Source organism: Brachyhypopomus gauderio, chromosome 16 (assembly GCF_052324685.1).
Source record: "Brachyhypopomus gauderio isolate BG-103 chromosome 16, BGAUD_0.2, whole genome shotgun sequence".
In the NCBI taxonomy this organism is placed as follows: Eukaryota; Metazoa; Chordata; class Actinopteri; order Gymnotiformes; family Hypopomidae; genus Brachyhypopomus; species Brachyhypopomus gauderio.
In genome coordinates, this window is record NC_135226.1 from 6,775,748 (window position 1) to 6,790,679 (window position 14,932).

A 14,932-nucleotide genomic window follows, 5' to 3' on the forward strand; every position below is an offset into this window, starting at 1 on the left:
TTTCAGTAAGCTAAGATTAACTCAATAACCTATACATACTTGATACTGTCAGACTCCTGTCTCGGCCTCCGACACATCCAGGTTCCTCACTTGAGATGATTACTTTTTGCAGTATGTCTATACTGTGTAGGCCGTTTCATTCAAGTTGTTTGTATGGCTGTGTGTATATAATCTTTAAGAAAAGGAAGTAGGGGGTAATTAACTGGATAGACAGTTTATTGAGAGGAGGAATAGTCGACTTACTTAATCAAGGGAAACGTTGTAGCCTCTAAAAGAACACGTATTCTTAAGGCTAAGAGAAGATTAATTATCCGATTTTTACTTTTATTTACTTTCATCCCACTATTTGTACACAAAAAAGCCCGTTCCTTCACGGCTGTCACTTTAATGGTGTTCGTAGGTTTCTTTGAGAGGCTTGAATGGCGTTCGTGGGTGTTTTTTATGTAAACTGTATTTGTGAAGGAGGATGTTTGGATTCTCAGGGGTACATAATGATAAGCAGTGCCATGAAGGATGGAGGTGAAGGGGCATGAGAAGGTCTCCTGATGAGCAGAGACCTTCTGGGGGTGCTGCACCAAAAACCACAGGCCGTGTGAGGAACATGAGACACTCAAAGACCCAGAGTTCAGCAAGGAAACCCATCTTCTCAGACTGAGGAACACGTGGTGGCGTCGCACTGATGCGTCCTGGACTGTGAGACTGAGAAGGAAGCACAAGGGCTTTTAACCAGAGACGCAGCTTTACTGGGAGCTGCTGGAACGTCTGGAGTCCAGTGGAGCGATGAGGCTTGTGGAGATGACAGAAGTGGAGCGTTTGTTTCTCTTCTCCAGCAGAGACTCTGATTAAGCCCTGGTGTTATTAGAGGACGTTCTGAAGCCAAGAGCTCGGTCCGATTCCAGCAGAAATGCCTCCTTTTGTTATCCGTATCTGAGCCATCCAGAGCTTGTGGCTAAGTGAAGAATAAGAGGTGTGTGTGTGTGTGTGTGTGTGTGTGTGTGTGTGTGTGTGTGTGTGTGTGTGTGTGTGTGTGTGTGTCTTGAGTGTGTGTTTGCTTTCCAGAGAACTCGGGAGGAGATCTGTGGCTGGCATTGTCCAACTTGGGTCTTGTTTCTCAGCACTGTCAAGCAGTAATACGGGGCAGGAGGGGCAGTGTGGAGTGTGTGGGGTGTGTGGGAGGTGGGTGTTGGGGGCTTCAACAGAGTTGTGGCACATTCTGGGTCTATTCTAATGCTCTGTTGATGAGCTACAGATGCGGCCTGCAGCATGAGCCAAGTTTTTGTTCTGTTGGAAGCATCCATAGACGACGTTCCAGTGCCAGGTTCGGACAGCTTGGGCACACGGTACATGTCGGCGCCATCGCTGCACTGTAGCAGTTTCCAGAACCTTCTAGAGCCGCGGTGATCCGCTCTCAACTCTTGACCACTGAGGAAACAGACAGATGGGGTCCATGAGTAACGCTGACCAGTAGCGCCTGGTCCTCTGGGGGGGGCGGGATGGGTTCATTCTGGTGTGATGTCCCCTCTGTCTAAAATCTTCACTCTTGTCTTTGATCTCACTTTTGTCTCGTCACGTTTCTGAGGCCTGAGTGAGTTCCGTTTTGACTCCAGTACCATGTAAACACACGGGGCTGGTGATGGGGGAGGGGTCTTTTGTGGTCATGGCTGACATTCATGGCTTTCTTTTTAAAGCTTTAACCAGAGATTTACAAATTTGAAACAACCACCAACAAATCCAAATTGTGTGACTCTGATTTCTCAAAAAAAGAGAAAGTCAGAAAGATGTGAAAGAAATTACAGAAAGATGTGAAAGTGAAAGTCTGTCCTGTGTGAGTGCATGGTGACTGTTTCTAGGGTAATCTCTATTAGCACACTTGTGGTTCAGCATCTATCGGTCGTCTTTCCAGAAGACGGAGAACGTCGTGTTTTAGCTCTGCCCTGTGATGAGCCGCAGCCTCACTGCAATTGTCTGCCCCACTTTGCCATGATTACTGTTTTTGTCAGCCTCGAGACCATATTGCAATGGCAATATAGTTTCCATAAACACAATCCTCTGGCAGCTGAAAGCATTTGCAACATTTTAGTTTTCAACTAATGGAGAGAAATCGAGGAGGGAGGTTGGAAAGGGGCCAGGTCTCTTTTTTTTTTTTTTTTTTGTCTTTTTGTGTATTTGGTCACATCTTGCGGAAATGAACATGACCACACAGTGAGGAACAGGCAGTTTGTAACTGCTCAACTGTAAGTGTGGTGGCGCTGTGTCCTCCGTTGGTCCGCTACCCCCGCAACCCTGGCCATGTACCATGTAACCTCCTTATCGGTTAAGGTGTGGTTACGGAATATTCCACAGCAGTTACTGAATGACATGCCTTAATAGCTAAATAATACGCCTGGAGTGTGAGAGGTTCCCATTTATTATTTTCCATTCCAATATCTGAAAGCGTCATTGTGCTTCAGGGTAATCTGATACAAAGTAGCTAATGTTTACCACATTAGATACCCACTGCATAATATGTTTTGTGTGTCCCGGACTTACACCCCTCACATTTGCATTGATGATTCAGAGCATTTACATCTAATCCCTCCTTTGAAACACTGATTTTTTTTTTCCATGTGAAGCCCGGTTCTTATTGGTCTCCCATTTGGGCCAGTTCCATCCACATTCCTTTACTTCTATGTGTTGGCAAGGCCGCTGTGCCAAAGCCTTTGTGGGCCGGGGGGAAAAGCCCCGCTCCCCTGGACAGTCTTCTCTTTGACCCTGAAAGCTGTCAGGCGTGCCATGGCCGCAGGCAGCAGAAAGCAGGTGGACCGTGCGACCCGGTCCTGTTTGTGCATGCCACGCTCCGCGGGCCAGGGCTCTCGCCACACCCTCCTCCTGCAGAGCCCCCCCCCCCCCCCCCCCCCCCCGAGAAGCACGCCAGTACCGTGAGCCACATCAGTGGTGTTTGTCCCTCTCCGAGGGAATGGTTCACATTAGACCCCGCCCGCCGCCCCCTCTCCCCTCCACCACCATTACACTGGCGTTCCCCCCTAGAACAGCCGGTCCTGACTCGACAGAACCTCTGAGAACCCTGGGAAGTTTGTGCAAGAGTTCAAATGCACCAACACAAATACCAGCCGAGACGCTGTGCATTCAGCAGGGTTTGAAACATAAGGAGCTTACCCCATGGGATAGCTGTTATTGCGAACAGACACTAAAGGGCCTTCGTATTGTCAGGCTTGTGAAATTACTTGTACTCCATGTCTAACATCGCAAGTGAGTATGTGTCTGTGCCTCCCCGCACCCAGCACGGCATGTGAGCAAGAGGCCCGGGCTTTCTCAGGGCTCGGAGACGAAGCACGCAGGGATCAAATGCCTGCTTAGCATCGGCCAGCCCGCTCCCAGCCGCGGGTTCCGAATCCCACCTCCGGCCAGGGCCGGACCGCCGGAGGTCTGACCCGCCGTTGGCCACGGGTCACTGCCAGAAACCCAGCTGCCTGCGATGTCCTCAGATGTTGTGTGTCTCATATTGGGAGGTTATTGCGGAGCAGAAGAGTGTATCGAGGACAGTCTTCAAACGGAGCCTCCAGCAATTCTGATCAAACAACCCCACAGGCAAGGATATTAAAGCCATCACTCAAAACACTGTAATCTCAGAAGACGATCTCCTTACAGCATAATTGGTTTTTTGAGGACATTTAGCCTGTGTTAAAATCCCTATTTTCAGTTATACAGAGCAATTCTGAAAATCATGGCTTACATAACTCTTGGTGGATACGAATGTACAAACCTAGTAGACCCTGTAGACGGCTATTCAATCTACCACACAGATTCTTCTGAGATCTCTGCAGGTTCAGGAGTGGTGTTGCTCCTCCACCCACCACATTTGCCTTTTAGCAGTTAACACTGCGGCCTCAGTAGACTCATTCATCACTACACTTGTTCAATTGGCTCTGACATCTCCTTACAAGCTAGAGTGGTCTTGAACTAACTAGAGCTACTAAACACCTTACGAACTATTACCCGACTTCTTTGATTTCTGTCTAAAGTCTCTTGCCCGAGAAAATATTGCACAGAATAAACGTTTTGAACCAATTCAGTCTGGTTTTCGAGTTTTGCGTAACACTGAAACTACATTGATGAACATTGTTGAATTATCTCCTTGTATGTCCAGACTCAGAGACTGTAAACTTCACATACAGCCCGGAGAGAAAATGTCTGGGTGTATCTGGAACTGTGCTTACCTTTCTGAGCGCTCACAGTTTGTCTTGTTAGGTACTAATAAATCTCATACTGTACAGGTTTGCCAAGGTGTTCCTCAAGGATCTATCTGTGGACCATTACTGGTTAGTATTTATATTTTACATTTGGGGCAGATCATTAGGAAATTTGGTTTGAGCTTTTTTTTTTTATCCAGATGAAATTTATATCAACTCTCTGTAATAATAATAATACCCCCCTATAAAAAAAGCTAAAAACCTGAATGCAACAGAACTTTCTTCTCTTCTAATCCATAAGTGATTATAGCTTCTTTACAAAGGCATAACATAGCAGTCATTGTTGGTGAAGGACATTACCAAATCGTCTTTCTACCATCTGTAATACAGTCAGGGTAAGGCCTCTCTTCTGGACTCTCCGCACTATTGTAATGCTTTGTCTGTTACCTTCTAAGTCTCTTCAAAGGTTTCCAGTATGTGCAAATTTGTGCTGGCAGATTTCTCACTCATGCTTCATGTTTCTCACTCACTGCAGAAACTGTTAATAAACAGGTGTTGTTAGATCGTAGTGCTTTGGGTTTAAGAGAAGCGCATAAAAAATCCAATCTATTATTAATCAAAACAGTTCCAGAATGAAGACACTGTAATGTCTAACTCCTTGCACGGAAATTAAAGTTCTAATCTGCTGCCTTCTCTGACGAGCTGTCAGCCCATGCAGTGGTGGAGAGGTAAGCGTGGTGATTAATCATTTGAACCACGTTAGACCAAGCAAGCCATATAATGGCGAGAAATTTTACAAGCCTAGAAAATATTACACCGAACTAAATGACAAGCCAGCCATTGATGGGTGGGGTTGGGTGGGGGTGGGTGGAGGGGCGTGGTCAGACTTCATCAGCTCACATTCCTGCTATAGTCTCTGCCAAACCAAAAAGGCTTTGTGGAGAACTTGGGAGACATTCTGCGGTGGTGGAAGACGTGAGCCTGACTTGAGTTGAGCCTCGGACAGGCCGTCCCTGATTTAATTGGCCAGTCAACTTCAGAAAGTTCTCCCTTGTGTCTTTTGGGTCGGCTCTCGGCTCTTGTGCTGACACGAATTGTTTTGTGTCCCAAAACCATTTTGGTAGCCTGCACTCCTCCTTGAGGCCATATCTTCATAACTCCTCTTTCTCTCCTTATTTCGAGACCTCTCTCCCTTCACCACAAACGTGGACCGATGCCATAACCGCCTCCAGCTGCAAAAAGTCCATGAAAGACAAAGCCCTGGCTCTTTACTGTGATATGAGAGGGGAGGAGAGGTAGGAGCAGACTCCTCTCCACGTTCCTCCTCCTTCGTACCCCTCGCTGCGCTGAATTGCAGCACTTCTCTCCCGACACCCGACGTTCGCACCTTGTGCTCCTGCACGCCTGCCGCCAGCCTGCCGAATCGTCGTGGAGGTGACAGATGAAGAAACCCAGCGTGTGGAGGCTTTGTTATTTCAGTCTGCCACCTCTGTGAGCATGTCACCCAAAAACGTGGTCCTCTCTTCGCTTTTTCAGATTGCCTGTAACAGTTGTCTTAAGAAAAACACAAGCCTTCTTTAATCATGTCGATTGCAGTAGACTGGGATTGGGGCCGTGCCAGTCCTCAGATTCAAACTTTTTTGACAGTTATTTTGAATTTTTATCAGGCTGTTTATATCATGTTCTTGGGAAATGTATTATTGATGAATAAAAAACAATATCATATTCTTGAGAAATGTATTACTGATGAATGAAAAACTTCAGCTCTCTTGAAATGAATTCTAATTCTTTTTTTTTTCTTCTTTACTGGCGTCACGGTACGGAGGCCCACTGCTGGCTACACCCGTCAGCAGCGGCAGTACAGTATTCTCTGTTTGTCCTGTCATTGTTTGCGTTGTGTTCGTCTCTTGGCCAGGCAGGGCCCATTGGGGAATCTGACACCAAAGGGTCGTTTGACCGTCTATATATGTCTTGTCTTTGTACCAATTGGATGATGGTTATTTTATCCTTAATTTGGATGGTCACAGGTTTTGCGTTGGTGCACTTTATCCATTAAATCCTCCCTTTTCCTCGAGACTCTAAGACTGGTGTGATCACTTCTTTTTTTATACGCGCTCCTTGCCTGTCACAGCTGGACGAAAACCATCCTCCATCAGAGCCGTGGATTCAGAAAGCACTCACACCCCTAAACCTCTTGCACACTTCATGTTGTACATGTAATTGTGAATGGATATAATTGCTAGTACCCCTAAATGTACATGTTTTTAGATCAGTTTGAATATTAATTAGAAAACGGAAGCAGAAATCTCTTAGTCACAAAAGCATTCAGACTGTCCAGTACTTTGTACTTTTTTCAGACCATTCAGTACTTTGTAGGAGCCCCTTTGGCCGTAATTACAGCTCCTCGTCTCCTTGTATACGTCTCTACAAGCTTCACATGTGTGAATGTGGCCAGTTTAGTCCATTCCTCATGGCAGATGCTCTCAGGGGTCTTCTGATTGGATGGTGAGCATGTGTGACCTCCCATCTCCACGTCTCCCCACAGATGTCTGGGCTTTGAATTTACCACTCAGGAATGTTCACAGACTTGGCCCGAAGCCTCTCCAGCGTTGCTTTGGATGTTGTTGTGTTGAAAGGTGAACTGTCATCCCAGCCTGTGCTTGCGTGTGTGCTGGAGGAGATTTTCGTCATGAATATTCATGTGTTGGACTCTGTATTCATCTGCCCCTTGGTAGTTACCCTTGCCCCTGCCACTGAAAAGCACCGCATGATTCTGCCACCATCACGTTTACACTGTAGGGATTGTCATAGCCAGCTGATGTGCAGTGCCTCAGCCAGCGTGCTCTATATGCTGAGTAGTGAACTATGTGGGGTGCCTGTGCTTTTGCCTGGCTTCTGTCTTGCCATGCCGTGCTAAGACCTGGTTTGTGAGTTCTGTCTCTGCACAGAATGACTGGAGTTCTTTTGGAGTGACTCTTGGGTTGTTTCTCGCCTCCCTGTACAATGCACTTCTTGCCCGGATGCCCAGTAGCTGGGCCAACTCTAAGTAAGGTAAAAGGGTGGTGCCAAGCTTTCTTCCACGAGTCCTTATTGGCTCGTGTGCGTGCCTATCCAAACTGTGTCCAACCTCATCCATTTGCAACAGGTGGTCTCCTAACTGAGTTTTACTTAAGCAAACAGGATGCACCTGACCACACACGCTGTACTGTGACAGCAAAAAATCTTTTGGAATAAGATATTTCTTTTTTTTCTTTTTGCTTTAAATGAATTTTATTATATATGATTAAGTGTATATTGAGTTATACAATTATATCCATCAAAGTCAAACCCACAACCCAATAAAGTTTAAATACTTTCTAAATCCACTGTATAGTATACTACCTCCAAACTGCAGAGATTCAGGAGATCAGCAAAGCAGTTGGGCTGTGTTCCAATATTGATTGGTCAGCAGTTGGGCTGTGTTCCAATATTGATTGGTCAGCACTTGATGATGTCAGTGCATGGTCAGGCAGCTCCCTAGATCACAGCGTTGCGATGGAACCCAGCTCTGAATAAACCCTCAGTGGTTTTGACATGTATATGATGTTTTACAGAGATGACATAATATAGCAGATTCCTTTGAATGGACATCTGGAGGAAACGGAACATTTCACAAATCTGGGAGGGATTGCCCCAATGATGTCATGCTGATCCATTATTTGGGGAGAATGCAGAGAAATACTGCTAGCTAATGCAAATGCACCATATTGCACCCGTTGACGGCTTGTTCTGTGGTCACCGAGAGCAGAGCACATGAAAGATGATGGTCCTTGGAGAAATTCTCCACCACGTGTCATAAAAGTTCTGAGGGTTGATGGATGAAGAGCAAGCCCAGTGGACCAGGTCAGAGCGGTGCTGGTACGAAATGCGTTTCAAGTGGTCGTACTTTGTGGTGACGTTAAAATGCTACGTTCAAACGTGAATCGCACTGTAATGTTACAGCAACAAGCTGGCCTGTCTACTAGAGATTTTCTTTTTCATTTTCATATGCTGGGAGGACGAGATATTTTCCCCCTTTGTTGAGTTTGACGAAACCCGTTGGGGTGACTAAGGCCTAACCACATGTCCTGAATGGATGGAAGGTACTTTATCTCCATAAGTCTCTCTGAGAGAGAAAGAGAGGAGAAAACTTAGAGTAAAAGTGAGACTACTGGTTCTCTTAGGTAGTCCCACTCTCGTGCTCCGCCGTGGTGCACATGACAACACCTACGCACGCTGAGAGACGTCGACACGGCCAACAGCAGCTTGTGCTGCTAACGAAACATCAGGATGGTGCCCAAAAGAAGAGCTTAACGTGCATAAAACGCTGTAAATAATGGTTTATGGCCACCTACATTCATCAAACATTTGCTACGCCATTCTTGGAAAAGCGTGACTGTGCTCGGTCCATGTGGCAGGTTTTTATGTTCTCTGTGGGTACTGCTGGCCGCAGGACTTTAACTCTCCTCCGCACACGCCACTGGGGGCTTTCGGTAACTGGGGCTGTATGTCAGAACCGCTTTGGCTGGAGAGCTCTAATGAGCTGCTGGATGAACCCGCCGCCGTGTCTCCGGCCAGCGGTCAGGGAGGCGGAGGTTGGTGGGAGGTGTCTGTCGACCCCACCCCTCCCTCCCTCCCTCCACCACCACCTCCACCCCTCCCACGCTCAACCCTCCGACTCTCTGATGTGATGCCAGAGAGAGGAAGAGAGGGCGGTGTTCGGCAGCTGCGATAACTCATCTCAGCGCTTCTCCCATTCGACACCACCCCGAGCTTATTTACACCCGCCGTCTCCCTAGGACCGTGTATCATCTTCTCTGTCTGTTTTATGGAGTCTCTTTCTGTCTCTGTGTCAGTCTATTTCTGCTCTTTTTCCTATTGTGCGTCTATCAACGCGCCCATCTCTTGACTTTATTTGCAGCATCGTGGAATTTGATTGATGGTGACAGTAAAGAAACCATATTGAACTTGTGGAGAATGTGGGCAGAGCTCTGTGAGCTTGGCCCGGTTCATAAGAATCCCTCCGAGTGAAGAATGTGACAGCTTCTCTCTGATCTTCCATATCTTCACCTGAGGACCAGGTTCACAGGTAGCAACGTTCCTGTCGGCGTCAGGGCTATATTTACAGTGCTCATGTGTGGATCCAGAGATGCAGGTCCATTACACAGAAGGTGCTCTGAATAGATGTGTCTAAGGAGGAAGTGCAGTGTAACTTTTTGGATGGTCTTGCTTCAGTTAAATTGACACAAACTTTTTACACTTTTTTTTTAACGAAACTTTTTTCTACATTGCATCAGGAATCTTTTTTGGACCTCTTGATGGGTCCCATGTAAATTGCAAACTGGTGGTGACACGGCTGTGCGTGTTGTCCACGTGAGCGTCCCTTCCTGACACCTTCACGCAGGTGTAACCTTGTGGCTGGCATGCTCCCTGTCCTGAATAGACCAGGAGGTATATTTTATAACTTGCCTGACAATGTGTACATTGTTGTGACTGTCCACATGAACGTGTGACACCAAAGCCAGACAGAGAGGCCTTTGCTGTCTTGTTAGTATATAGTCATGTTGTGAGACTCTTGGAATCTCAGTCCTGTTTAGCTTAGCTGAGGAACATCCCTGATTGGATGTCTTTGTTTACAGCCCTTTGTAATTGGTTTGTTTGAGGTAGTTCTAAATGAAAGAGCAGGCTGATGCAATAATGTCACTCCTGTGGCCAGACCTTCTTCCAACAGCCCAAACAAATATCAGAACTGTTTGAACCACGATTTATGGCCCCGAAAATACCTGATTTGGGCGTTTGGAAACCTGCCTGTGGTAAGTATACAGCACCTCGCCTCTCTGAGCGCTCGTAAACGTCTTTGCTCCCTCAGGTCTCGTCAGGGCGGGGCTCCAGGCAGGCCGGCGTCTCTGAAGCCCCCCGGTGCCAGTGCATCAGGGAGACCTGTCCTCTCCTCTCGTTTGATGGCTTGAGGAGAGAGTAGCGGAGGAGATATCTTTGGCTCCATCCGGCCTGCTCTCCGCCAGCCCTCGTCCTCTCCTCCGCGGGAGGGCCTCCGCCACGACCCGCTCATGCCGGGACCGCAGCCCGCTTGCTGGGGTCCAGCGTCTCCCCGGCTCCCTTTAGTTTCCCACGCTCGGTGGCCAGGATCGAGCGACAAGGACAGAGGCGGCAACAAAATGGCCTTCGCACTCTTAACAGTCGGGGGCACGCGTTTCACGTTCTGGGCCTGAAGTACGACACGTTGGCGTGTGCGTCTGCAGGGCTGTGCCCGGAGCGTGTGCGTCAGTGCGTGTGCAGCATAGTTGCGTGAGAAAACAGCCCGTAAGGATTTAGGAAGGATTTTTTGTAGAGTCGGATGCGTATACAGTTTTATAGGCACTGCATTATTTGACTGACTTACCATCTGTTCAGGGCTGAGACAGCTAAGCTTGTCTTGAAACAGCACACAAATGCCTGTGATTATCTTGGCAAAGGCAAGTGGATCCTAAAAAAGTAAGAATCTCACAAACTGTGTGTGTGTGTGTGTGTGTGTGTGTGTGTGTGTGTGTGTGTGTGTGTGTGTGTGTGTGTGTGTGTGTGTGTGTGTGTGTGTGTGTGTGTGTGTGTGTGTGTGAAACAGATATTACTCCCCACACTTCCACAGGAGTCAGTGGTTGTTAAAAAGGTAATCAACATGATTTACACCATTTTGCCACAGGCACGAGCATCCCCTTTAAATAATGTTTTCACCCTGCCTCAGCAGCCACTGCGTCCACGAACAGTCGGACTGGACCGAAGATTCTTCCAAATTGAGCTGTCATTGCCCCTAATGCACTCGAACCTGAGATCAGCTCCTCCCCCCTCTCATGAAATCATATGTACTGGACACGCGGGTGATTACTGGGCCGAGTGTCTGACTAAAATAAACATCTGGTGCCTTGTCACAGCTCATTTGAAGGCCAAAGGCAGATTCGCCTTTGCCTCCTTACACGCCTCGCAGGCAACGGCTGCGTGTCAGGCCGGCGCCCAGACGAGAGGATCACATCTGAAGTATCGTAGGGGGTTCCAGTGTTCTCCCGGGCTTCAAGGAACACAGCTGCCGCTTGCTTCTGTTTGAGGAGCGGCGTCTTCACGAGGCAGGTCCTTCAGGCACTCCTGACGTCCTCCAGTCATGAGGCTCTTGTGGCACTTCATGCCTTTACTTCCATGTCTTCGGTTCCACGTCTTCGGTTCCACGTCTTCAGGTCCATGTCTTCGGTTCCACGTCTTCGGTTCCGCGTCTTCAGTGACACGTTTCCAGCTGTTATTCTGCTGCAGCAGTTTATTCCTGTCATGCCAGATTGTGAAATACCTGCGGGAGCTTTAGGGCCAGAGTCTTTAAAAGAGGAAACATCTCTCCGGTACTAAAGTCCGTCTTCTTGCCTCTTGCTCCAGCAGGACTGTGGTCCTGAGCTCACGGTCTCACACCGTTATCACTCCTCACTCCCTCACGCCCTAATCACACCCTCATTACGACCGTGCTGTCTGTAATTTCATTCCCTTGTGCCTGAGGATGACTTCCAAATGATCTACTCAAAATGTCCTAATTACACCTCAGTTTGTGTGTGAATTTGACAGAGCTGTTGAAGCCCAACGGTTTAGAGAGTAGGGAGGCAGTTCCCACTGCAACAAAGCTGGTTGGCAGCACTGGAATGATGTGTATAGTTCTGCAAAATTGGCAAATGTGGGCACATCGCTGTATCTGTAAGCTAACAGATGTTTAAGCCTTCATATAAATGTCTAAATTCCCTACACTATGGGATGATTTGAAAACACCCGTATTCTACAGGAAATGGAAATGAGTTGTTTACACGGTTTGCAACAAATTCCTGACTGAGGAATCAAAGCATTCTATTCTTTCTCTGTATGCTTATTCTTTTCTCTGTTGCTCTCTCACTCCCCTCCTCTCCCCCTCTCTCACCCTCCCTCTCTCTGGAGTGGTGTTCTGCCCCTGTCCGGGGTCTGTGAAAGTCATCGCGTCCCTCTGTCGCAGCCCGGACTGTCTTTTCCTTGCGGCTCGGCCAGCCTGATAAATAACCTCCGAGAGCGAGAAAGCCCGGCCGTGCCAGGACGCTCGTCCGCTTCTGTGTTCTGGAGCCCAGAGCTAATTCCAGATAAAAACACAGAGAGAGACAGAAACATGCTGCGTAATTACCGTACGGGACCGTGCAGGCCGCACGTCCCCTGTGGCCTGAACAAGTGTAATAAGGCGCTGCTTTCGCATTTGTACAGGAGGCACGTGCATGTGTAACTTATTTCTGTCCTCACCCTAAAGCATCTGGGAGCTCTCCAACACGTCTCTGTGTGCATCAGGCTTTTGGTTTATTCATGTGACGTTGTTTAATTTAACGAGTCTGCTCGGCTAAGTTAAGATGCTGGTCACCCTGTCCTAAGCGCTGTTATGAAAGTTTACTCTGGGAACGGATACAGTCCAATGGATGCAGGTGTCTTGCTTCTGGGAGAGCAGTACGATAATATCTGAGTGTAATCGGAATGTACTGAGTATATCTGAGAGTAATTGGAATGTACTGAGTATATCTGAGAGTAATCTGGGGGTAATCTGGGTATCTCTCTCTCCACTCTGTCTAGGTGATGGCCCGGGACTCGGACGCTGGCTCGTTCGGTTCTGTGTCCTACTCCCTGGGGTCGACACCAGGGGGTCTGGTTCCTCCCCATTTCACCATTAACAAAGCCAGCGGCCAAATCTGCACCAGCACCAGTCTGGACCGTGACGAGGGCCCGGCCAGCTACGACTTCACCGTCACCGCCACGGATGGGGTGAGTCACCTGCCTGTCCCGTTCAACCCTGCGGCCCTCGGGCTCATTTACAATAACCTGCAGGAGCCGATTCCCAGCCGGGCACAAGGGGCTGCTCTTCCTAGCTGTAATGTTGCAGAAATGCCAACCCGAAGAGGTTTTTCTGCTCAGTGAGCTGGTGAGAAAAGTGGGAAGGAAAATATAGAGATGGACCCACATGGTAGTGGTCTGTGTTGGGGGACAGTGGCGCGGTGGGAGGGTTTTTTAGAGGGTTTCATTTTTGAACACTGAACCAGAGAGATTTTGTCCTCTCACTAATTCCTGATCATTCCAACTCACCCTGAGTTTCGGTTCAAACTCACACGTGGTTCAAAAGGACTTTTCAGTTTGACCGTATATTCACCCCCTCCGGATGGATATGTAAGTTACATTAAATGCCCCAGTTTGACTTTAGCTGTTCAACTTTAGTGAAACGTTTGTGAAATGAGAAGGTTCTACCCGATCCTCATCACTATGGAAAAGTTTCACGCTGCTGTCAGCATTTTCATCAGTGGTCATATTCTGGCCACTGGACCACTGCAGACTGGATGTTTGGGGCTGGCGGACTGCCCAGTGCACAGACACAGTCTGGTGATGAATGGGTTAGATAGGAGGGCAGCTGACATACGGTCCCTGGCAACAGTCTCTAGGTACATAGTGAATGTCTCCAGTGAATGTAGGTGCAAAGTAAGTGTTTCTAATGTGGACGGAGAATGTATATATATCCTTACGCATGTTTGCAAACGCATACAAATGTCCAGGTTAGTCATCTTAATTTCATGTAAAAAAAAAAGGTGTAGCAACAGCAGTAAGATATTGCAGTTCTTAAAGTGAAGAATAGCTTAATAGTGAGAAATAACAGCCGGTTTTACTCAGAGATAAAGTCCTGAGCCGTTCGGCCCCGTGGGTTTCTGGGAGTGCAGTTTGACACTCCTGTGCATACTTTCCCGTAAGCGCTGGTGTGAACTGAGCAGTGTGAGGCTTCTTGCCGGTTCTCTGCCCTCAGGGAGGTCTGAGCTCCATGGCCTACGTGCGCGTGGACCTGGTGGACGTTAACGACAACCGGCCCGCCTTCTACCCTCTGCACTACGCCGTGAGTCTGAGCACGCAGAGCAGCCCCGGCACGTCTGTGGTCCGCGTGACCGCCCACGACCCCGACGCCGGGGAGAACGGCAGGGTGGCGTACCGCACGGCGCCCGGAGGGAGCTCGACCTTCTTCACCCTCAACAAAGACACCGGTGAGGTCACATGGTCAGCCACAGGGTCATCCACAGGCCAGTGCAGTGCAAACCGATCCTGAATGACTAGTCTGTTCGCGTTTTATTATGTGAGGATGATTTTACTTGTGTAACTAACACTCCAAATTCTGAAACTTACTTACTATGAAGTTATTCATCATAGTTCATGTTTTTCAGCAACTACTGTGAATTATTCGTGAATACCCTGAAACTAATGTGAAAGGAATGTAGCTACAGGAGTGAGGAATGAGACTCTGGAGCCATCTGTGATGGTTCTTGGAGTGTAAATGATGAATGGGCATCAAACACACTTTACATGCTTTTAGTCGGTAGTTATTTCTGAAGACCACTGCTTGCATGAAACGGGCCTTTAAGCTCACGCTGACTGTGTGATTTTCAGGAGTGATTTCGCTGTCACGCTCTTTGCATGGGAAGGCGAACACGGTCATCCCCATGGTGATCTCAGCCCAAGACGCAGGCGGTCTCACCGCCCCGGTGAACGCCCGGGTCAACATCAGCATCGTGGCGGGCCTGGTCGCACCACCCGTGTTCGAGAGCTCCCAGTACTTCTTCGCCGTGTCTGAAGATGCTCTGCGCGGGACCCGGGCCGGCACCGTGCGTGCCAGTGCCAAGAACGGTGGGTGATCTACAGGTCAGGGACGGCGGGCGGGC

The 14,932-nt window shown here is 48.3% G+C and overlaps 1 protein-coding gene across 1 annotated transcript in view; it reads left to right on the forward strand.

Moving 5' to 3' along the window:
• dchs1a (dachsous cadherin-related 1a) overlaps positions 1–14,932 on the forward strand; it is an 82,772-nt gene that overhangs the window by 49,656 nt on the left and 18,184 nt on the right. Inside the window, exons 3-5 of the mRNA XM_076976237.1 lie at positions 12,816–13,004; positions 14,029–14,260; positions 14,661–14,897. Coding sequence (XP_076832352.1) covers positions 12,816–13,004; positions 14,029–14,260; positions 14,661–14,897 — 658 coding nt within the window. The remainder of the gene's footprint in view (positions 1–12,815; positions 13,005–14,028; positions 14,261–14,660; positions 14,898–14,932) is intronic.